This window comes from Colias eurytheme, chromosome 15 (genome assembly GCF_061535395.1).
Source record: "Colias eurytheme isolate Ceu_HAF_F1 chromosome 15, ilColEury1 Martin Lab GWU primary, whole genome shotgun sequence".
Taxonomy (NCBI): Eukaryota; Metazoa; Arthropoda; class Insecta; order Lepidoptera; family Pieridae; genus Colias; species Colias eurytheme.
In genome coordinates, this window is record NC_142994.1 from 5,306,433 (window position 1) to 5,332,377 (window position 25,945).

Consider the following 25,945-nt stretch of genomic DNA (forward strand, 5'->3'; position numbering starts at 1 on the left):
TAGCCTCCAATATTCCCTTGCAATTTTGTTGTTCATCTATCGCTCGCCCACTTTCCTTTGACATGTGTGTTTTTATTCAATAAAAGATGTGCTATTTTCGTAATGTGGATAAATACCATACTTTGTATTTGTAGTAATATCATCATAGAAAGTTTAATCTAAGTGTTTCTAATGAAGATAATATAACACTGATTATGCACAATGGAGATCTATTGCCAAGCTACTAGTTATTATGATGTGCTATTGCTAAATATGTATCATTGTATGCACTATGGGCGATTTTATCCCTCATTTCTTCAAAGAAACCCAATTTATGGAACAGAGTACGTACAGTAAATTTACAGCAAACAGGAATAATTAAAATGACACAATAATTACAATATAATGTTAGAATCGGAAATAATTGAGCCGTTATCGAAAAACATTACCATATCTGATCACGAAATAAATGTCACATTCATGATAACAATATGATTTTACCAATATAAATTTCAGCCATTTCAATATCCTTTAGAATTTCCAGCGCTATCCATGTATGCACAAAGTTTTCATTTCGTGAATGTTCCCTAATATTACGGCCAATGATAGAGATTGCATGGCACGTATTTGTGTTTTAATATCAGATAGGTATGTCTAGAAGTATCTCTGTAATAGATTATTTTATACCACATAATATTGTACACGTGTAAAAATTGTATTGAAATAAATAAATGGGTATATTTATAGAACTGCGAAATAATGCAAATAGAAGGTATTTGTTGATTTATCAATTATCCTGTATATTTACAGAAAAAAAAATTATAGTTATTGTATTGCAAGACATTTCAAAATGAGTTCAATATATAAATATTATGTCGTCCATCGCGGGTGACAGATAATCTGCTTGGGAAAAAATACAGTCCCGATGTAAAGGCCACTTGTTTACTGTGTGTTTACTCTGACATCCACTACCTACTTATAAATCTTATATATAAAATTCTCGTGTCACAATGTTAGTCTGCATACTCCTCCGAAACGGGTGGACCGATTCTCATGAAATTTTCTGTGCATATCGGGTAAGTCTGAGAATCGGCCAACATCTATTTTTCATATGTACCACGGGCGAAGCCGGGGCGGACCGCTAGTCTTATATATAAAATTCTCGTGTCACAATGTTAGTCTGCATACTCCTCCGAAACGGGTGGACCGATTCTCATGAAATTTTCTGTGCATATCGGGTAAGTCTGAGAATCGGCCAACATCTATTTTTCATATGTACCACGGGCGAAGCCGGGGCGGACCGCTAGTAGTATATATAATACAAGATGTTTTTACTCAAATCTTATGATCTATCTTATATCTCTCGATGATTCTAGTCATCAATATTTTCGATATTCTGTCTGAGAAACAAATTACTCGTTTCACACGCTTGTAATTTTTCCAATAAGTAGCGTACATTCAATATTCAGGCACAGTATCAGTCGATTTCCCTTTTAAATTATGTGCTTCCTGATTCAGAAATCGATTTCAATAATCTTCGAGCAGATTGACGAATTCGTGCTGAATGTTTAATCATATTATGAGATGAAATTATTTGGTACAATATTAATACATTCGAATTTATGGATAGTTAAAGAACAGTTACCTACATTAAATAGGTAAAGCAATGCGAACCTCAATTTGTTCAGTATATTTTCTTTATCCAAACGTAATCGAGAATGCTCTAACACAGAGTAAATAATAGTACTACGTCTTAGTCACAAACCGTAAATCTCAGAGCGATGGCGTCAAAACGTCGAGGTTATAAAAACAGCAATAGCCTATCCTTAACTTTATAGCGACAATATCCGCTTTCGTGCCGTAAATATTCACAAGTTCTATTATCCGTTACACATAACGAGTATTTAAAATAATTACAGCAATTTTCTGGTTTTCGGTTATATCATTGCTCTATTATTTAATACTTATGAGTTAATGAAATCTTCAATGGCTTCACTCATACACATAATTGGATAAGTTTGCGATAGATATACCTACTTATATAATTAATATTTTATAATATTATACCTGTTAGAACATTAAGCCTTACTATAAGGTTATTCTTTGATGATAGTTATTTCTACGTAACTTATAGAGTTTGTGAAAAGGGAAGTAAGACCTTATGGCTCAAATAATGTCACACTCAGCGTCGGATAATTAATGCAGTGTCACGTGAAAAGGTCAAAAGATAATCATTGAAATTTAGGTAAAGTAGTACCATTCTAAATTTAACGTTTACATTTTATACAAAAAAATACCTATAGAAGTGATTTGGGAAAGGTTATGGCATGGCATGTACCTAGCTAGATGTAAGATGTTTATTTTATTATTATTAATGTTAAGTGGAATACCTATAATACCATAATTGGTATAATTAACTACTATCTGCTCTGATATTTAGCCACTACATAATAAATAGTCGAATTAGCTACAAGATTTATTATCTTTGTCGCTTTATTAAGGTTCGTATCTTGGGGACTTGAAAAATTATGAGATGGATTCGCTTAGTATAAGGATCTAAGTGCTACTCTGACACAATTTACAGTGGAGTATCTGATATTCATAGACGCTCATTATTTAATTCATCAATCAATGTAAATAGAACCAATTTGTAACTGACTTGAAGGCGTTCTCAATTGGAATAATTTCACTTGATATTGAACAATTTGTTTAGGTACTAGGTATTCTTTACATTTCATTTTTATTAATACGGCTTCTGCTTATTTCGAAAGATGTTCACTTTATTGTAAATAATGTTTATTGGAAATTAAATCCAAACTATAATTTTTAATCACTAGGTTTAAATCTGAATAATGAATATAGATTAATAGTACTTATAATACCTCTATTTATATTTTCGTTGATATATTTAATTGATGTTTAACAATAAAACGAGCACGAAATAGCTTTGTTGACACGAATATACATATAATTCACTCCTATAAATTATAGTTCTTTAACGTAGCCAGTAATAAAACCACTTAACCTTTTCTTATAATTTAATTTATGTTGGTCTAGTTAAATATTTGATGTCATGCAGGAACGAAAATTTTTATAACCTATTTATATACTAACGTTATGAATCGTAAAGCAGCACGCGAACATTTAAATAATTTAGCCTGAATGAACTTTTTATGATAATAAGTAAATGGATTAGTTCCATCAAATTTAGTACATTGTTTCGACTAGCGTCATAAAATTTTGTTTATATTTATAATTTAACGGATATTCCCACAAGAGACTTTTATAAGTAAATGTTTTAATTAAAATTATATGAAAAAGTTATTAAGAACCTTTATTTTACATTTCCACACGGATATTCAGGCACCTAATGGTAGAAATAACCAGTTAAAACATTTTTATTGGTAGTATGTATGTCATAACAATATCCATAGACACTTGATGTGCGTATAATTTGTAGTAGTTATCTATGTATCTTAGTCCCAACATGAGCGCTATAAAAACAAATATTTATCTGTTTTGAAATATCAGAAAGCTACACTCGGACACACACGATATTTTTATTTCTTTATTTCAGTTTTAATCCCGGGTCATTCCGAGTAGACACAGGACGAATTGCTAGTGGATTAAAAAGGAAAAGTGATACATTTTGTTTATTACATTATTCACGTCAGAATTTCACGTTTTACCGTACCGCGTACGCCCCTTCATTACGTGCAAACTTTGCGACGGATGTAATTTTGCATTGCAAGATTAATGTTTATTGAACGCCGGACTTTTAATCGGTAAATAACTATTAATATTGAAATTACTATCATAGTTACTATCAAGTAACAACTTAGTTATATCGATTTCGTTTTTACGTTGTTTTTTTTAATTACTATTATCTACTTGGTTTTATTTATTGTAAGTAAATATTTTTACTAGGTATGTTATCCATTATGATAATTATTAACAGTTAATGTGTTCCCTGCAATAACTTGTTCAACTGAGTTTTATCATCGCTCAGTGTTATAACTTTAAACATATGAATCCAGTTGTCATTTTATATCCTAAGATGGAATGGTATTACTCAAAGCGTTTTATGTCTTAATTTTATATGAATGTTTTATGAAGGCACTAAAGTTTATGAATAATAGCAATCCACCCCGACCCATTGTTTAATTACTGTCAAGATTTCAATTAAAGTAAGCTGGAGATTAATTCAATTCATTATATTTTATTTCTGTTTCGTATACTTACTTATAAAATACTTGTGTAAACAATAAAACATTAATTAGTCATTTTGTATTATAGTTAATCAATATTGGTATAATTTCATGTAATCGTAGCTACTATTTTTATTAATTTCATTTTTTCATTTAAACAGCAAAAGTCGGACTGGAACATTGCCTGTATTTTCCCCAAACTTTACTCGCATGATTCATAGTTATCCATTATTTTCGGTACGAGCATGTTTTTTTGCTTAAATTTTTTATTATATATTTGTGCATGGTGATATATTTATGCAGCAAATTGACTCGACGATTATCAGATGAATGTAATATTCATGCGTGGCGTCAGGCGTGGTGGTAGTGGTATCGGTGTACGTTTGTGTCGACTTTGAGTTATGGATCGCTTTTACTATAATGTGATGCATGAAATACCAACATGAAAGTTGTTATCGCGCTTCGTGTTCAGTAAGTTGGATTTTTTAGTTTATTTTTTTCGTAAGTATGTTTTCTTTTTTATAGCCAAGTAAGTAATATGTATTACGATAACTAGTAAACATTTTGTGAGAGTAGCTCATAATTCAGTTGTAAAAGGAGTTTCGTCGCTCTACTGAATATAGGATTTGCTCGTAACAGTAAGCTTTTGAAAACCCATCACCGGCTTTTTCAATTAAAATATTTACTATTAATTGGTGTAGATATTATAAGTGGAAAGGTTATCTATATATATTCCGAGTGTGTATTCTTTTTTTTTCAACTTTAAGAGCTAATTTAATATTATTAGCTCCTTTTTGGGGCAAAGTAATATCACCTAACATTCTAAAACTGTTACCGTAACATTCGTAGGGAAATTCTTTATTCAAACACGCAGTTTTCATAAAGGCAAAATCATTTTAAAAATGATGGCAGAATCCATAGTATAAAATTACATAAAAAATTCCCCATTCTATATTTTATTATATTGCAGTGTTGCTAAGAGCGCGGTGCGGTGGGGGCGGCGGGGCGGGCCCGCGACATGAGCGGCGCGCGCGCAGCCCGCCCCGCCCGCGATGCAGCGCCTGCGCACCACGTTCAAACGATCCAAGACACCCACGCCCGCCGATATGAAGACGCAGAGCAGCCTCGAAGTGCCCAAGCAGGTTGGTATCCTATTAATATTATAAATGCGAAAGTTTGTATGTTTGTTTCTTACACGCAAAAACTGCTGAATCGATTTTTATTATACATAATATAAAACAAAATCGCTGGCGTTGTCCGTCCATTCCCTATATAGGCTTAAATTATTAAAATTACACTACAGAATTTTTATCCGTTTTTTTAACAAATAAAATTATTCCGGAGGAAGTTTTTAGAATAGGATTTAATAGGTTTAAGACAAAATGGGCCGCGGGCGAAAAGCTAGTTAGTAGTCGTTCAGAAAGTTAGTTACCCCACTCATAAGTTCTAGTTCAAGAGTGGTTGAACAATTTTCTTCTCTTGTGTTCATATTTAAACTAAAAATGTACGAAGTATTTAAGATCTAAAGTAGAAAGTTATATCTGACCAATCGACTAGATCTAGGAGTCTAATCTTACATTAACAGCTATTATTATGTACTAATTAAACTCTGATTTAGATGAGTCATTACTTAACACTACAAGAAATCTGCTTTAAGTTGTTAAGGCACATAAATAAAATCTCGAAAGAACAAGGAACAGTGCAACTTTAGAGCTAACTAAAAGTTTGGGCTAAGCTCCATGTACAATAAACTAACTACAACAAGTTAACTAGTTAAGTAGTTAGCTACTAACGTTACTTGCACCTGATACTCAATTTGAGCCATTATTTTTATCCTTTTATCCAACTCAATGCTAATGACAAATGCTTGTTGAAACTCTACAGTCGTAGACTCGTAGAGCGGCGTCGTAGCTTAAGCTACGTATACACATTACTTATGTGACAAGATATTTATACTGATTATATGATAGTTATCCTTATTATATGACTAGATATTAAAAATCTTTATATGTGTTTATCTTGAAAATCTTGTTTGTATAATATTGGATTTGTATTGTGCATTTTGATTTTTTTATATAACCATGTATTTCTAAATAGTTGTTGGAAAACATTATCAAAAAAATTGTTTTCAACATATTCAATTCAATAATTTAGAAATGCTTATTCATATTCTTCTTTGATAATATGGCAACCTGAACTAACATACTATGTAGGTACACATTATACATGTATATCCACAGCATAACAAACATAGCAGTAATCCGTATTTGCTCACCAGTAACATTTGCTCTGCCCGATACATAATATGTATTATGGTCCGAAACTCTCCAGCTATACGAACATGTTATGACGTCATTCCTCTGTAACGACGTCACAGTTACTTTGAAGTCAGAATGTTCAACAATGTTATTTTTCCAAGCCACATCTCCCGTAGCGACGCTATCGGCGAGTTAGAATTTTGTAAACCTGACAAAAGTTGTATTGTGCTATAAAATTTCAAAGAAAATTTATTGCAATGGAGATAATAAAAAATTCTTATATATAAACGTTGGTATTTTTTTACAATTTCGACATACATTTTAAGGCAACAGTTTTTAAGCTTTTAAATTGAAAGCTTTAAGCCTGAGTTCACTCTTGATACTTTAACATCAAATGGGAATTCACCGTACAGTGGTGGAGTATTTTTTCAATATTTATAACATAAAAACCTCTGCATTCTCAAATGAACGTAATTTTTTTAAATAAATGAAGTATATCAACTTCCGCACTTAACAAATTAACAACAAAATATGTATATAAAATAAAATAGCTGTATAGCGAGAAAATTTACCACATTACACTTGAGACTACAAGGCGCACAACGTGACATTTCACGGTGATTAATTACATTTAGATAGAAATAAAAATACGATATTATACTTATATTAATTCGTAAGAAAACGTTTACTAAGGAATAACCTTTGGTTTTCACATACATTTAGCATTAGTAGGCGTAGTGGTCATTAATTTGGCAAATAAATTACTACCTTGTTAATGGAGGGGCGGAAAGAAATTGTTATGGACATTGCATGCTTTTAATGTAGCAAGAAAAGAAAATAACGTATGAAATTATTACTTTTCGTTTAAGTACGACATTTTGTAAATATCAGAAGCACAATATAGAATATATGGCGGATACAATAAATAATTGTTTCACATGTAGATACTTGTAATAGATCCGGACATATTAGCAAATAACTTGTCTACCATTTAAAATAAATCAAATCCTCTAAAACTAGATAATATCTATGAAATAAAAATTCTTAAATTCTTTAAGATCAATTGTTTACAAAAGGCAACCGACGAGAGGGAAATATTGATGTTGAAAAATATTTAAACAAACAATATTTAAACTAAACAGACTATAAAAATAAGGAAGTCGTTTAATCAGCAACGTCAGCTTCATGTTTATATAGCTCCCTTTACATTGTTTAGATACCTCCCTTTACATTTTACCAAGTTGCAACTAGTTCTACTAAACTGTAGTACCTAATCCTCTTCCAAATTTCAAATAGATCGGCGCAGTAGTTTCACTAAATTGACTAACAAACATCCATCTATACTACCAAAACTTTCATCTCTGAGTAATGTACGGCAAAGTACTTTATGCGATATGGAGTATTTGTCATCAATCGGAATATGAAATAGCATTCATACCCGTTAATGAAATTCAGTAGCGATTTAATTGTTACAATTCCTTGGATTCTTTTTAAATATATTAAAATTTTTGAATAATGTATTTAAATAATGAAGGAGATATATCTACAAAATTTATAGTTAAAATAAGTATTGTAATTATTTGACCTTAGTATCGAAAATTCTTAAGAAAATTCACATGTAATTCGTACGATGCTATCTTTTAAGCCGGGTTTAAAAAACCCACACATTTGGCTAACACATCAAACGATATAAATCTTCGAAGACATCTTAACGATTTATAAATCCAACTAAAGAGCTTTGTTTTTAACAAGCTGAATAGTAGTCGTTATTTTTTGTTCACTTTATTGAGAGGATCGGTGAATAGCTATAAGCTGAAGGATATTAAATGTAAAAACAAAATATAGAACTATCCCTCGCTTTTCTTCGATTTCACAGAAGGAAAAGTACGTAATTTAATAGCTAGCTAGTAAAGTTAAATCTTTTGTTGTACGGCTGCAGCCTGCACGCTTGTAAGAGATATAGAAACATAACTAAATAGTTTGATATAGAAAACGAATGTAGATTTTAGATATACCTACATATGTATATCTAAAATCAATCAATCAAAAAATAATGATACTGCTATCTTGTATGGAAATTAATAATATCAAATGTAAAGTTATTCGTAGGCATCAGCTATGATCATGGATCTATCATGATCGTGATTAAATTGATTGAATTTAGTGTTTAAGCAAAAAAATCAAGAGTTCAAGTGGATGTAGAGTGAAGACATTAGTTTTTTTATCTAAATAGATAATTTAGCATTTAAATTAAAATCATTTACAAGCACTTTAGTGCTTTAAACGCATTCAAAGCATTATCGTAAATTCATAGAAACTGTAGCCGGTTAAGATGAGATTATATTCCCTATAGTTCGCCTTTTCTTTGAAGTGGTCTTGTTTTAGAAAAGGCAATTAACTTTTCTACTTCTAAGTACCTACATCTTGTAGTTCTGTAAAGAACCTGGAAAATAAAACCTACATTCTTCCAACAAGTTTTTTACTTAGCTTGCATGAAGTTTAAAAGTGTTCTTGAAATATAACTTGATTTGAAAAATGCTAAAAAATTTATTCCTAAACATACATTTATGCAATCTTATTAAATTTATAAATATTTTATGAAGAAAGTAGTTTCAACTTATTACCATTTTAAATTATATTTTCAAAATAATCCATTTAAAAACTTATGTAGGTACCATATTAGAAAGAGCTTTAGTACAAATTGTTTTCTTGAACAATTTACCTTTTACCTACTATTAAGTATTCTGTGCTTATACTTACATAAGATACAAATAGATATATATCTGTATAACTATACCATCGTATACAATGAACTTAATAAATCTTAGAAATTCAGTATGCCATTTAATAAGATATTTCGTATCTCTCCCAACAAACACGTGTATGCCATCTACTTCGGAATTTACTTATGCACTCGTCCTCGTCCCGGTCGCTCCGAGCAAATAGGAATGTGATAGGTGCGACTCGTGCATATGAACGGTGTAATCTTGATGTTAACTTATGTTCCTTTGAACCGCATTTGAACATATCATTTGAATAATAATTTAATATCATCTTTATATTCTCCAAAGACTCCTATATCTAGTTGACGTTCATAAAATGGCAAAGATTAATCAAACCGACCAAAAACATCAAATAAAATATTTCAACCTGAGTAAAATGAAAATACCCCGAACTATTGGAATTACAATTAAATTAATTTGTACTGGTCACGTCATGAAAGCTTTTATAATCTACAACTTTTCATTTATATGCCACTGAATGTTATCTATGAAAATATCGAAAGAGCCCGTGGAGATTAAAGGAAATCATATTTATTTTTGAATGGATTTCATATTTTTTTAAATAAACCCTTGTTTTGATTAGTCAATTGTTTAACCAAATAAAATATATTTTTATGTAACTGATGTAAAACTAATATGGAATGGTCTAAAGGTCCGGTCGGCGTCATTCGATGAGATCCAGCTGGAAGCGGCTCGCGGCACCGGCGCCAGCTCGCTTCTGTCGGTGCCGCAGGCTGGCGGGAGGAGCCGCTCCTTTGACTCCGCCGGATCTGACGACTCGGGCACTTATTTGGAGGTGAGTGGGATATCATATCATATAGGATAATGCAAGAATGCTGTTACATTTCGATGACCATTAACTTGATGATACATATAAATCTGTTCACAATTGTTTGAATTAATTTCAAAGACTTATATACATATATATTCTTTTTTATTTTTTAAATAAAACGGAGTAAACTGAATTTAGTTCATATTGCAGGTTCCGCGATTGTGGTCACGTCGCCGATCTGGAAAAGGCACCCCGCCACCATGCGTCCACTGTCGTCATATGGAAACATGGCTAGCGCGCAGAAGCGAGGAGCGAACTACCCCCGAGCGACTACCAGCTTCTTCATCGGCTGAAGATGATGACGAAGAAGATGATGAAAGTGATGTTGAATCTCCTAAAATTCTGCTTGCTCCAGCCCCTCCAAAGCGAATGCTCCTGCCCCCACCGATACAATCACCTCCACCTTCACCCGGTGCACCGTCATTTGAATTACAACCGCCTGTCGATGAGCCTCCTGTCTTACCTCAAAGAAGACGTTCAATATCACGACAAGAAGCTTTCTTCGTCGAGCCAACGGGAAGTTCCCTAGAAAATGTTCGAGCTTCTGAGGAAAACGCAAACAGTGGACCAAGGGATTCGTTAGTGCATGACATATATCTAGCGGTTCCCGAACTAAAGCGCGACCGAGCAGCTTCAGTCGATTCGTGTTTTTCCAAAGTATCGGGAGGCGCTAGAGCTGAAGAATTAAGTGAATGTGTTGAATCTCTGACCGTTCCTGGAACAGGACTACGTTCACGTTCCGTGGATATTGTGTTACCGACGGCGGAACAGTCGCGTTACAAGGCACTCGCTTTGACTTCAGCCCAAGCACCTCCGTCAGCAAGTTATGCAGTTCCTCCTCCTGATGAGGTTGAAGCTGTGCCCGTGGTCCTGAACGTTTTAGAAAACAGGTCAGTGTTAAGTGTTCAATAAATATGCTTTTTACTTATTGTTTTATTTTACCTTATTTGCTGGTTTATATTTATTTTCTTATCTTACTCCATTTCCAATTTACAATTCATACGAAATTAATTGTAACAATAAACAATTCATAATTTCGGTAAAGTAGATAATACATTGCTTCCTCTAGCGTCTTCTATGAAAATTTATTAATATTTCTTGGAGTTTGTTTTCATAGAACTGAAATAAGCGATTTTATTTATTGAATTCTCACAATTATTAATTATTATTGTGGGCATATGCATACGCCATTTCAAAAACTGCTCGTAGTTTTAATTGCTAGGTACTTCAGTTATATTACGGTAATAATTTGTATTTCTTTGCACAATTAACTATAACTGATACATACGAGTAAAATCTATAATACGCTTTCGTTTTGTTTCTAAAAAGCATTGGTCTTTTTTATCCATGTTCCTAAAAAAAAAAACCGTCAATTCAAATTTCAAGTTTCTTCATTGACATTGTAGTACTTAGGTACTTTACAACAAGAAGTCACTGTTACTAAATCTTGACTTGTTATTATGAATAGAGGAGAAGTAATTTTTTGTTTTATACTGTTCAACCAAGTCTTTATTCAACAAATGTTCCTGAGAACTGACAACCGATATATCGATTCATTATTTCTTGGAAATTATAATTATAACATAGATAGATATAAATATAAAAAAATACATTTATTTAGATAACATACGTCGCAATGTCGAGAATTATTTGAAATTATGTACGTCTAAATATATTTCAGTAAGTTTTCGTATGTCAAATAGAAAATAAATTTCCGAACGATATTCTGGAGTTGGCCGGCTTCTCAGCTCGTCCAGTGCCTTCGATTTAGAGCACTTTATATTTAATACAATTCTGAACACTGTTTGACAGACAACGCCAAGTTTAAGAGGATAGAATACGGAGTAGGCACTTTGCTCTACTACGGGATGGAAACACAAGCTTAAAATAATAGGATCAAATTTTAAACAAGTTGATTTTAGTGAAATCATTTGAATTGTGGCGACTGAAAAAGGAAATGTTTGAGAACTTGTATCGAATTTTATTTTACTCACCATCAAAACCCATCGTTTTAAAACAATAGATATGTCGTGGTCATATCGTAGATTTGATCATTTCATGATATGAGTGGCCATTTCACGAAATGGTCGCATATCGTGAAATGGCCAACATAGTTTGATCAGATCGTTAAATCGTCAACGTTTCACGATTTGGTCATCCACATTTGGCCAGATCGTATAAAATATAAAGAGTCCATAAAATATTAAAAAAATTCAGAATAACTATATTCTAAAAACTTGTTTAATGTCATTAGTGCCGCGGCAGCGGCCGGCGAATGCCAGAAGCGAATCGTTTTTGCAATAGAAAACAGTTAGGTTAGGTTAGGTTAGACTTTGATAAACAACGCACGAGCCGAGCGAGCAAAGCGAGCGTGCCGCGGCAGCGGCCGGCAAGTGCCAGAAGCGGATCGCTTTTTAAAAAACAAACAATTATAATAATATAGTAGTAGTTTCTTAAATTATTTTATTTAAGTCGCATTTTTTCTTAAATACATATAAGATATCCACATTTTCCATAGTAGGTACTCGTAGATACCTCTTCGTCGTAAATTCTTTGCTATGACTTTCTTCATAATATTGTTATTAAACGAATTATGAAGTTTTTAACTGCGAATAATTTAATTTTCGCTAGCGGCCGCCATCTTATTACATAAACACAGAGCTTGCAGCGCCTCTACCAACGATTAATGTAACTATTTTACGATATGATCAAATAATTTTGATCATTTCATGAAAAAACCGTGCGTTAATTGGCCATATCGTGAAACGATTTCTTATCATTGATCTGCCCAAACCACATCATGATGTGGCCAAACTAAATTGGCCATTTCACGATATGCGACCATTTCGTGAAATGGCCACTCATATCATGAAATGATCAAATCTACGATATGACCACGACAGATACATATGAGAATTGTTATTTAGGCAGAAATTAAATTCCATCGAGCAAAAAGACGCGACACAAAACATATTTTTTAATATCATTTTATCGACCGGACACTTATTGAAAAATCGTAGGTACATTGGTTTTGATCTTATAAATTTAGCTTTGTTCTAAATATATTTCAGTGGGGAAAATAGTAAGCAAAGTAACAATGCCACTTTATACTTTTGAATTCAATAGGCTCAGTTTTCATTGTACATATGTTTTCCCGGAAATACGCTTTGTTTCAGAGAAACTTAATATCAACATAATAATATATATTATTCCACTATTTTGGTAGAAACTGAGGAACTCTAGCCTCGTTTGGTAACGGGGAAATAATATTTACAAATATGTTATTTTTTGCATAGAAAGAATTTAAATCAAGATAGGTACAATGCACATACGTACCAAGCACAAGATATTATTTAATAACATAGGTACATAAGTATGTAAGAAAAAAATAATATTGTAGGTTACCTTATCGTTTTTATATATTTTGTGAAGAGAAATGAACCTTCACTTTCGTTGGCCATAGGTACATTAAAATGTACAAGTCCTAATAAGTATAATTTTAATAAATATTCATTTTCATGTTTCATAATATATCATTAATTTTATATGCAAAACAGCGTGGACTCGGTCAATTTAATCTTGAAACATCTGATAAATGAAATCATAATATGAATTGATTCGATATAATTTGATTTGAAATTACCTCATTATATTTAATTGTTTCTGAACGAAGTGAAAACAGAAAACAAATTATTTTTTATATTAATAAATAATAAAATAATTAGGTATGCTACTTATTGAACTATAAAAAAAAACCTACAGTATACATATAATTAAATCTATACATATTGAAATGCTGGCTTTGATTTAAATGTGTCTTGTTCACGATACAATATATAATATCATAAAGTATTTTATGACAAACATTTATTTTTAAAAATTCTGATTCGACACGAATGAGGTTTTTTTCGTTATCTTAGAATAATGATATAGCATATTATGAGTCATGACGTGTGTGTGTTTCAGTTTGTATGAGGGGGAGTGTCTTGCGTGGGCATGTTAAGCCCTTATTTATAGATAAACGAGATAGAAGAAAATTGCTGATTAAGTTTGTTAATTTCTCGTTTCTGACCTTATTAATATGGATTTTGTACCGATTTTTCACTAGCTGCACTAGTACATGTTATCTATACTAATATTATAAAGCTGAAGAATTTGTTTGTTTGGACGCGCTTATATCAGGAACTACTGGTCTGATTTGAAAAAGGCTATAGGCTATATTTTATCATCACGCTAAGACCAACAGGAGCGGAGCAATGCGGGTAAAACCGCGGGGCACAGCTAGTACCTACGCAATATAGTATTCGGAAGTTTTGTGTGTTGATGCAATTTATTCCAATGTTGCATATTTCTGAATTTATACCTTAGAAAAAAATATTATTTATGATTAAGTTAAAATAGACCCGATCAAAACCGGGCCGCGTCGCGTGTTAATAGAACGTGTATAGGATAAACCTAAAGGGTATCCCCTGAATCCTGATCCGCGCATTCCATATTCATGACACAATTCTGAATCATCAAGTAATAATGAAGCCATACAACATACGAAACATAATTTATAGTATTAGGTACATGTTTACATTTTGTTTGCTTATAGACGCAACAAAATCGTATGTAAATAATATTTTTTTTATTAAATTCAATCATAAAAAATAAATCGATTAATTCTATTATAATAAATAGAACATCCTCTAACATAAAGGTACTCATTAAGATTGGGAAGCCGAGTAAATGCTTTCATATTGAATTTAAACTGCCAATTCAAATATAAACCCTCTAAAACTGATACCAAAACTTCTATTAAACTGAGCAAAATACATTAAAACAATACGTAAACAGAACAAACTGTAAATGAATAAGTGTGTTTGCACAAGAATAAAATCCTTTATCCGGAATAATTGCCCAATTACACCCTAATGCCTGCTGAATGAACATTGCTGCCGCATTATTAGTCTTTTGATACAAACGCCATTTTGCACGTTCCCTAATTAGTTTATACGTATGTGAATAGTTACGGGCATCGACTGAATCCATTACGTAGTTTTAACGTTTTGTGATTATTTTTTATTTTACGACCTTTATGTTTGGTGTACAAAGCCTATCTTTGTTGTCCAGCTTTGGTATGTAACTTTAATTTTGTATTGAATGTTGAAGACTGTTTTAGAAAAGAAAATAAAAAGTTTTAGAAAAGTACTAATTTGACATTAATGATCTACATATTCAGTTTCTTTACCCGGCGAATGCTTTGAACACTAATGAGTCTGAAATTGACATGAATATGTGATCGTGATCTTAACAATAATTGCCAACGATTTTATAGGCACGAAAAATATTCATTGTGAATTTATTGAATAGAAAAAGCTCGTAGCGCGACTTTAGTCTGAAATATAACACCTTGTTTGTATTTCGAAATATTGACGTGACGAATTCCTCGAATCGCTAACAACGTGGTTTTGTCAATCGATGGATAAATCGATTATTTGCGGTTCACTGATTTGCAAATTATTTCCAACTGTAGCTTTACTGGCTCTATAAAATAGCTCTACATGACCACAATTTTCGATGCATTTGGTTAATTATGATATAATTATTAATTGGGCACATAATCCTCTCTATTATATTATGACCCTGTCTAAAATGGTTTGCATTTACCATTTAGGTAATATCAACACTTACCACCGTATAAACTAATTTTAGTCTAATTGAGAAAGACTATTTCGTCGTAAAAGTATGTTTTAAATTTTTAACAATGTAAACGAAACAATGAGGTTTATCAAGAAGTTTAAAATAATGTTAATTATTCAATTTAAACTTTGTTTTGTAACGTCCTGTTTTAATTGTTTTCGGATGCAAGTTATTTCGCAACTGACCCTATAACTTTTGTAAACCCTTGTCAAATCCTAGCAACTTAATTTGAACAAATTATTCTATTGCTATCTTATTAGGTTGTGTAAGAATTATTTAATCTATGTTAGTACAATCACAGTATTACCATTATTTCCTATGGTAATACTGTGGTACAATCCAATGATACAAAGATTTTATGCAATTAAATTGACACAAGTTTTAGATGCTAATTATTCATTTATTTGTGTGAAAAAATGAGGGAAAGCGAAAGCTAATATTTTAAAGTAACTTCCTTAGTGATTAGTACCGCCCTTAACAAATGGAACATTTATGTCCGGTAAACGCAGTTATTTCAGGTCGAATCAAGGAAGGTTGAAGGATCTTTGATAAATTAATGGATCACGTAGATTAAATTAAATCTTATCTACCTATATAATCTGTAGCAAAGTTTATCTTATGAAATTAATTGGATTCATTTGACCATTTAATAGACGTTTTCAATTTACAGAAGCAAATTCACCCAGAGTAATATTATATGTAACATTTATACATATGTTAATTTGTGTCAAATATATTGTTGCAATAATATAACTGCTTATAAGCCATGTTCTACACCGGGTTGGCACTGAAAAGCTGGATAATTTTAATGTATCCTAGTAAAATCTTACAAGCAAAGATTCTAGATATTTTGTTTCAGTTTTTAACCATCTTGTAGTTGATAGCTAAGTTGGTCATAATAGTTGGCGACGATTAATTATTAGATATAGGTATTTATTTTTTCTGTCGCATACCGTCATTAATTATCGTTCTCTTGTTGATGTTTATGTAATAATGGATCGGTTTAATCGAATAATGTAAGAACCTTTATTCCTTTTTTCCTTCACGGCTCTATAGAAGTAGGTATTATATTGTAGTCACAGTGTATATTTCTAACCTACCCTCATTATTACATTATATTTTCTTGTTATATGATAAACACAATAGGGTTTAAATATAAATTAAAATTTTAGGCTGAAACGCTTTACATATTTAAAATTTCGTTTACCTTTTTTATAATTACTTAATTGGGTATTTTATATTATACCCTTACAGAACTAGTAGTCGAATACTTATCAGTCTGATCAGGCCTATAAAAGTATTTTCACGTATAATATAAATACATCTTTCTTTGCCCCTTTGTTCTGACTTCTGACTGTATTTTTTGGGTGTAAAATAAAGAAAATTCGAGTAAAATATGCGCATACAGCAGATGCTTCGCTTCGAATGAAACAAATACTGTATATTTTTCCTGGGAAACAACCCAGCCGGCTTATTCGGCTGAATAATTTATTTGAATTTAAGCCCTATCTTTATAATTGTTAAGACAGGTACTAAAACGTTATTACGATCATTACACTTAATTTCACTATGAAATTAAATTTGATTAAGTGAAAATGTACCTAATCTAGTGTAAACTGGCAATTTTGTTTAATAACCCATTGACCACCGAGCGGCCCGATCGGGCCGCGACACAATAGATTTTCTATTGTGTCTGTGATTCCGGGACTGAGGGAATAAACGACACTTATAAAATATTTTTAGATTAATGAACCCCTATTATTTCTATGAGAAAACGACCGTAAATAATAAATATTATGTTGCTTTACTATAAAGTAACTTTTTATAATTATATTTTCTAACATAGAGATTTTAACATTGTTATGATTTGATCGAAGATAAAATTATACTTAATTTTATAAATAATACACTACTTACTGGCATATAATACTACAACAATAAATTTAACGTAGATATTATGCATGGGTTAAAAGAAAACTTTGATCGCTCGGTTCTTTAAGGAGAAATAAGGAACGAGTTAACATATAGACCTTGACGTACAAATATTTTTGAATATTTAATTACAGATAATCTAATCTAATAATGTAATCATGCCGAAGCAAAATAATTACTACAGAGATATGATCCAATTTTAACAGCCATAATTACTCGAACCCACTGCTCATTCGCTCGTCTGAATTAGTGGCAAACATTTTCTACCAAAATTCACGACTTCGAGCATTCCAATGAAATTCAATTTCCACGTAGCCTACCGTCATTTACTGAATTTGCTAAATACGTATTTGGAGCAAGAGAAATAACCACCCGGTGGCATTATGCGCTCTGATTAAAAACTTGAGGGGAGATGTCAATTAGACAATGCCATTTTCGACGTCATATTTAACGATTCAGTGGAACTTTTAAAACATGCGAATAATTTAAAAGTTTATATTTTTATAGCCTCTATAATATGTACACGTGTATTTGCCGAAAAATTAATTCTTACATAATTTAGTCAATATTGCAGTATTTAACTGAATAGTACAATAGAAAATTTATAATTCTGGACAGATAAAAAATGAGTTATAGGCATTAGCCTATTAAGGGCTAGGTATCGCACGACACACTACCATAATTTAGGGTTCTTCTAAAATTTGCTGATTAGGAGCGTAAAAATACTGGGAATATGGCTTTGGTTGTAACCCTTTACCCTTTTAGCAATAACAATATTAAGTGTAATTGAATTTAAGCCCTTATTAATATACCTACGTTCATCTAAACGTATTGATGGTTTATTACAACTAGGTATCTCTATTCTCTACTCTACATGTAGGTAACATATTAGCAGGTAAACTATCTCTCTTTTTCTTTTTCTCATATAAATATTATATTCTCAAATCACCTCTTCGCTGCAAATATCTGAAACGTCTTAAAATTTTTGATATTGAGACTTCCCAGAGTCCAGACTTTCCAAAATATGTAATATGTATATCTGAGACCTGAGTGTGTTTTTTTAACCTTAAAATGTATTTCTTAATTATGTGAAGTACCTACACAAAGATTATTTCCCGATCTCCTTTATTTTTTTCGTGTCATGAAAAGTTTTGCCGTGAGATATACATTTGAATTTATAATTTAATTAACGTTAGACATTAGGTACTTTTCAACAGCAACGGTTGTAGACGGCGTCAATCAAGTTGCTAATTTACAGAGAGATCGTGAGCAAATTAATATTTACTGGGAATACATCTTTGCTTTTGAAAATAATAATAAGCTTCAGGTACCAATAATCTTAATATTTTGGTACCTAGTGTAATGTAGTAGCTATGTAGTATATTAGTGTGTAGTATACCTATTAGGCACTACATATTTTCTCCTTTAGAAAATAAGGAGAAGTAGGTAATAAAGTATGATAATTACTAACGAACAATTATCAGACGCCTAGCGGAAAGGTTTAAGTTCACTTGAAAAATTAATCAAGTCACTTTTAAATTCATTGAACAGGGAGAACACCTGTCAGTTCCGTACTTAAAAATATGTTTTTTTTTTTCACGTAAATTCTGTGTTTCAGTTTTACACCTTTCTCGCTGTGTTCATTTTCTGTAATATACATAGACTCTTGTATTCACGGAGAAAATGTTACGAGACGCCAAGTAGGAAGGCATATTGAAAGATATTCTGTTCCGTGTTTATATTTGTTGGAGCATATTTATTGTGCCGAAAATAGCCAGTCATTTTAAAGTGTTCGATCACGCGCTTACTAAAATATACTATTAGTAGTATTTATAAATAGCTTTATCACTTGGCAGATGTGTTGGCGAATCGCAACGGATCGTCGCGAAAATGTCGCACGCTATCTCACACGTCTCATATCCACATATGAGGGAACACGTTATTTTCGTATTTTAGAGTGATATGTTAATTGGAGAGTTCTTGTAAACATGTTAGGTTATAGCGCTATGCATTAAAATTATTAGATAACTTCATATTTTATTATTCATAAAGGCACAATAGAGCAGTAGGGCACGCGTTTTTTTCTTTTACTGTCAGCTATTTCCATATTTTTGTATAGATCGACTAGTACAAAATATTTTTTTGAACATCGTTTTGTCTGGTGTCTGCTTTTTCACATTTTATTGATTACTTACTATTTACTTATATCTACAATCTAGGTACATAATATAATACATACTAAAATAAAACTTTTTTTCATGAATGGAACAAATAATATGTAATAATGATGATACTTTGTTATTTATAACAGACAAATATAGATTACTATAAACCCTGATAATAATGTGTTGCATGTTTAAATGTAATTCCTACATAACTATAATCACCGTATGTGCCCGCAAGTATTATAGTAAGAAAGGTGTGAACAATGATAGGGCTCTTCTCACAATGACATCTTGAACACCCTCGAGTTGTATTCTTATCACAAATAACATTAAATAGATTATTTTTAATAACATCTAAAGAACACATTTGACATTGATATATTACACAAAGGTAAAAGAAAGTTTGCAGCGCCTCGCGTACAATTGTACTAAGTTAAATTGAAATTCACGTTTACTTTATACTTCCAAGTATTCAAGTAACTTAACCGGCTTATTTCTATACAGTTCAATGAAAAATCAATCAAAACTCCCGCCGTATGGATAATATTTGCTGGTTGTCATGTTCTTTTGTACGATACGGCACCCTTTTTACGATTTTTGATTAATAGTAGGTAGCTACGATTTGATATTGCGAATATTTTGTTACTCTAATATTGGTAAAGGATTTTTCATGAATAGAAAGTAGATTCGATTATATTATCTATATAATATTTCACATAATTATGTGAAATATAGATATTTTTTCAGAATTATTTAAATTTTTTGTATAGTTAGGTACCTACTAGGTTTAGTTAGTAGGTAATACTTATTATATTAGTTACCTATTATTGAAGTGAAACTTCTTTATCGGGGTTGGAAAAAAATTCAGTGTAACATTTTTTTCGTTACGCGTGACATTTTTCCGTTACGCGCAATCTTTGATTCGACGTTTTTCTGTAAAGTTGCATATAGTAAATTATTTTTTGGAAAAAAGGTAATAAAGAAGTTTCACTTCTTACGTGTGTACCTACACGCACACATTTTTTTATTAACTACATACCTATACAGTAGTTATACAATTCATTAAATTATTTTCAACAATTCATTTTCAATTACTTGACATGATATTGTAGAGTTTATAGATTTATTTCTATTTTGATAGCGAATCAATTATCCGCGGAAGATCAAAACCCTTCTTGTTTGTGTATTCACAATAAAAATTCGATATAAAACACGTATTTTTTCATGTTGAGAATTTATTATATTATTTTAGCGCAGGAAAAGTGAAATACCTTTACTTTTTTGCGTATTACAAGCGTTGGCTGTGATGGCAATAAATAAAGATAGGCTCCCAACAAAGTCATAAATAACTGAGCTATTAGGGGACGCGTTTCTGTATCGCGAACATCAGAATGTTTTTACATTGTATTGTAGTTGTTTTGTACGATTAGGTCTCTATTATAGTAAAACATTATTGTGCTTTATAAGTGCGTGCATCTATTATAACATCCGTAACGTAATAATATTTAAGTACTTGGGAATAAAATAATACATTCAATGTAAATAAAAATAAAAATAAAATAAACATATAGCATATTACTGAATACAATATTAATATTAATCGAATTCAAAAACTCTACATAATATAAAGAATGCGCACATAGAGCGTGTATATTCTAGGTATTTAAATTTATCACAGCGGATTTATGTTTTTTTTTAAAACGAACACGGAACAGTAGGTATCTAAATTTATCATCGAATAACTATTTACAATAACACACGAAGAACAAAGAGTCCAAACAATTCACAGAAATTACCTTTAAAAAAATTGAATAATCACCCGGTTATCATTAGCTTAATAAATCACTGTATCAGAAACTTACAAACATCATATTGTTCCTAAATCCTACAACAACATTACCTAATAAATTTTCTTGTTAAAAGTAACAAAATAAGATCACAATGATGACATTATTGTAAGTAAATATTACGTCGCTGTGTTATAAATTATACAAAGCACGTATCTCTTTCCTCTTTGGTCGACCGCGACGCGACAAAGACGATCTCCACGACACAGTGTCATTCGGAAGCATTTCTATTTCGGCGCCAACGCCACAATGATCCAGACATGGCGGCTCGTGCGCTGTCTCGGGTTCGCGGTTAGTTAATGTACATGTCCCCGTGATCGTGCACGTACTAAAACTACAATTTCATCTTTTCTAGTGGCTCATGCGAGCCCACTCCAGAGTCAGTGACATTTCCGCGCGTGAGCTCGATTCAGTGCCGGCTGCAGTGAAGTGATCTCGTTTTATTTAACTCAATACGTTTTAACGATATTCCATTTTGTTTCATGGAAAACGTATTTGCATCAAAACACACAGATCGCTGTTACAATTATTTTAAATAGATGGATTCCAGTGTGAAGGTCACGCCGTATTGACTCTACCAATGTCAACTCTAAGACCGTGTATAGTTTCTTAACAATTTATTTTTGTAAAAAAATAATATTAAGAATTTGTACTTACATACCTAGAGCCTCTAAATACAATATAACAAACAAAGAAGAATAAATTAAGCCTCGATAAGAGTCAGTTACCTATTCCAATTTTTAACACATCGCGTCATCCGTAATAGCCACAATCATACGCATTATTGCTCGAAGTTTGGCGAGCCACTAATGTGTGTGCGTAAGGTACCACATTGTTTGTTTTTTGATAAATATGGCAAGGATCAGCGCGCGCATTTTATCGACTTAATTACCATAAAACCGCCACATGTGCTTTCTTTAACTTTATAAAGCGAATGACGTCGGTGCGGCAATATTTTTATGTGGTAACCCGAGGGTCCCGTGGAATTTTATCGCGATCAATCGTGGAGAGTGCGTTATCAAATATACCGCGGAGTGCGACGGGTGTCGGTGGGCCGATATGTTGTTGCATGGTGGCAGTGCATTGAGGGAGCCTATACAACGAAGGCGCTCAGGTGTTTCAAGAGTTCCATGCTCGCGTGGAGCGCGCGGCGCGGCTCGGCGGGCGCGGGCGCGGCGTGCGGGCCCGTGCAGCCTGCTCAGCTCGCGCCGCCCGACCTCAGCGCCGATGAGAACAGCGACCACGAAGTTAAAAGCGCGCTGCTCACGGGCACCGCCGCCGTGGTTAGAAGACGACGCGCCGTAATAATTAAAAGAACTAAGATAACCTTCAAAGTTTCGAGGTTTGTTTCATCTGCTTATAAGTTTTGGGTCACCCTCGGCAAGACCGTGTTCATTTTTATCACTTAAATTTGTTACTATATTCAATGCATGACCAAGTTGGAAGAAGCTATTGTTAGACAATTTGGGTCAATCGATCATCGGTTAGGCATCCGATACGAACTTAGAGTATCTTCTCACTAGACCATTAAGTCTGAATCAATCGTCACGAATGGTATACGTACAATGTACACACATAACACATTTCCACATGAAACTTATTTCAAACAGCAATTTCAAAGTTGAACTGGAAACACTTCAAATCTGAAGCTATAAAACGACTGTATTTGTATTGAGTAAAACGATCAGAAATGAATAAAGTTATCGTGTGATCACTTGAAAAGGGAATATAGGATGAAGCGAACTTTTGACAGAGTAAATAAGGAAAGTAGGCAACCAAAATAATAAGATTATCAGTAGAATGGTTAAGAATATTTGCAGCATATAATAATTTGAATAATCTCTACGTTCAAACCATTTGCACGGCGGTAGTCGGTTGAAGAATGGCATCCGGTAAGCCACTTAGCATTCCGAACACATCATCTCGCAACAGGTAGGGCTTACCGCGTGCGCGTTCTAATAAACCGAAGCAACCACATCTCGTAATGTTCTTTCGTATAAGCTTTGTTTACTCTTATGAATTCTGTAATCAGCTGTTTAGGAAACTAATAAATCTACGTATCTACCTTTAATTGACTAAATGCCCATATAATTTGAACACATTTGTATAAAATATTGTTAATATTGAAATGTAGAGAGAACTCTACATTCATAATTATGCTTTTAGTTTTTCTTTTTATGATTTTTAAACAAAACTCATAAGTACCTATTTTGCAGATTACGTAGATACTTTTATATTTACCATCGATAGAAGAAAGAAAACCAAATTTTCCTTTAAACAATTACATATATTTAAAAAGCATGATTTGACTAATATTTCTGAACAAAGGGCTCGCAATACATTACCCATAATAATAATATTTGACGGGGATAGCAAGTCGAGTGGTTGTGAAGTGAACTTTAATCAAAGCGAATAGCGGCGGTCCTCTAGAACGTCATTCAGCCTGATTGAAAATTAAATTGTACCGCCAATCAAGTGCGCACTTACTGGGACTCGAGTATCCGCAACCTGTCCCAATTTTTGAATACCCTGCACCTGCGTCGCTATTATTGTGACCGTCCAATCGTATTGTTATTTCGCATAATGAATTGTTTGGGTGATGCGGTTGTTTTCGGCATTCTATTGAAAATATACCATAAGTATATCTTCAGATGTTATAGAATATAATATCTTCGACGTCTACACAGTATAATATAATTACTAGATGTGGAAGATTTCTTGTATTATGGATAAAGCCAAATTAGTGTGCGATAATGTAATGAGGAATCTTATCTAAGTACATTGTGATACAAAAAAGACATGTCACGTCTGGATGTGATCGAGCGGTTTTCTTAATAATTATGTATCTCAAACTTATGTACGTTGTTGTAGAAATAGGGTTTATTTTAGCGTCACTTTTGATACAGTTATGCAAAAAATCCAAATCGTTTTCTGCTATCCAAATACAAAATAACAGTTTAAATTTAAAAATACTGCAGAACGTGGCAAAACGAGCAAGCAATTAGCAACGTCCGATTTGCGATATCCATTCTACAAAAATGAAATAGCGTTATTGTAATTACAAACCGTATTAACCATTTTTAATCAATCAAATTGGTGTGCCAGATGCTGTCATTACAAAGCGTTCCCTGTCATCTGATTTTTCGTAATCACCGTATCCGTTGAAATGGATTCATACGTACATCTGTTGCTACATTATCCTAATAAATTCCATTCATACGTGACATCCAGATGTTATTGTGTGCCGTTAAATATGCAACCTATTATAACCGTTCGCTTGCAAGTTAATTATTCAGCAATCTGACCGAATCGATACTCACACTGTTCAGTGTTCAACATCTAGTGTTCTCTCTTTACAGTATTACAATACCTAATCTCGCCAGCTAGTCCGATTTTATTTTGCACGTTGCTAATAGTTTTATCTTATTTTTCTTTTCTTATTAGCCAGCTATTACGCTAATCGGCCTTTTTATGTCAATGAGCTTAGAGCGCAAACACAACTTTATTATCAACCTTATCTATTACGCATAAGTGTAATTATGGCCGCATTCCTGTTCATATGTATAGAAAAGTGCTTTATTAATAGAAAAAATAAAAAGTTATAAGTTAAATTCACAAGGTTTTGATCAAGCATTAGTATAAAAGGCAATACATATTTGATTAATCTTAGATATAATCCAGGTTTCTTCAAAAGAAATATTCAAGTCTAATATTATGTTAGTACTGACGTAATAGAACTAACATGTTAATAAATAATAACGTATACCGTATGCAATCTTATCAACGATATTACTTCCATTACGACGATCTTTCAACTACCAGAAATGTAATATTATAACCTATTTCAAGCGCTGCCTCTGGAGAGATAGCAAATAGATTTAATATCTTCTTTAGGAAAGGAATACAAATTAAGGAAAAGATAGTTGTAAGCATGCAGTAAACCACAATGTTTCCAAGCACACGGTGCTTTATGACACCATAAACGCGGCAGTTTTCAGTTATTTTAAGAAAAGTGCAACGCGTCGTTAATATATTTAATGGGCCTCCGTACGAGACGTTAAACGTGTTAATAAGATAGTTTTATTACGTAAATTAATGATTAAACGGGGAATAAAATAGTGTTACGTATAACTACTTAATAAAATCTTTCGGATTATTATAAAATAATAATAATAAAAAGGCCATCAATTAATCGTCTTCAATTCAATGGAAACGTATCATTCGTGTTGGTGAAAATTAATTATTTTTCATTTATA

General features: G+C 32.3%; 1 protein-coding gene across 2 annotated transcripts in view; it reads left to right on the forward strand.

Annotated features, from left to right (window-relative positions):
* Positions 1-5,180: 5,180 nt before the first annotated feature.
* The window catches only part of rdgA (retinal degeneration A), a 72,143-nt gene continuing 51,378 nt past the window's right edge, over positions 5,181-25,945 (forward strand). For both annotated transcript variants that reach the window (XM_090110404.1, XM_090110406.1), the window contains exons 1-3: positions 5,181-5,329; positions 9,881-10,024; positions 10,211-10,950. In XM_090110404.1, coding sequence (XP_089966530.1) covers positions 5,240-5,329; positions 9,881-10,024; positions 10,211-10,950 — 974 coding nt within the window. In that variant the 5' untranslated portion in view covers positions 5,181-5,239. The remainder of the gene's footprint in view (positions 5,330-9,880; positions 10,025-10,210; positions 10,951-25,945) is intronic.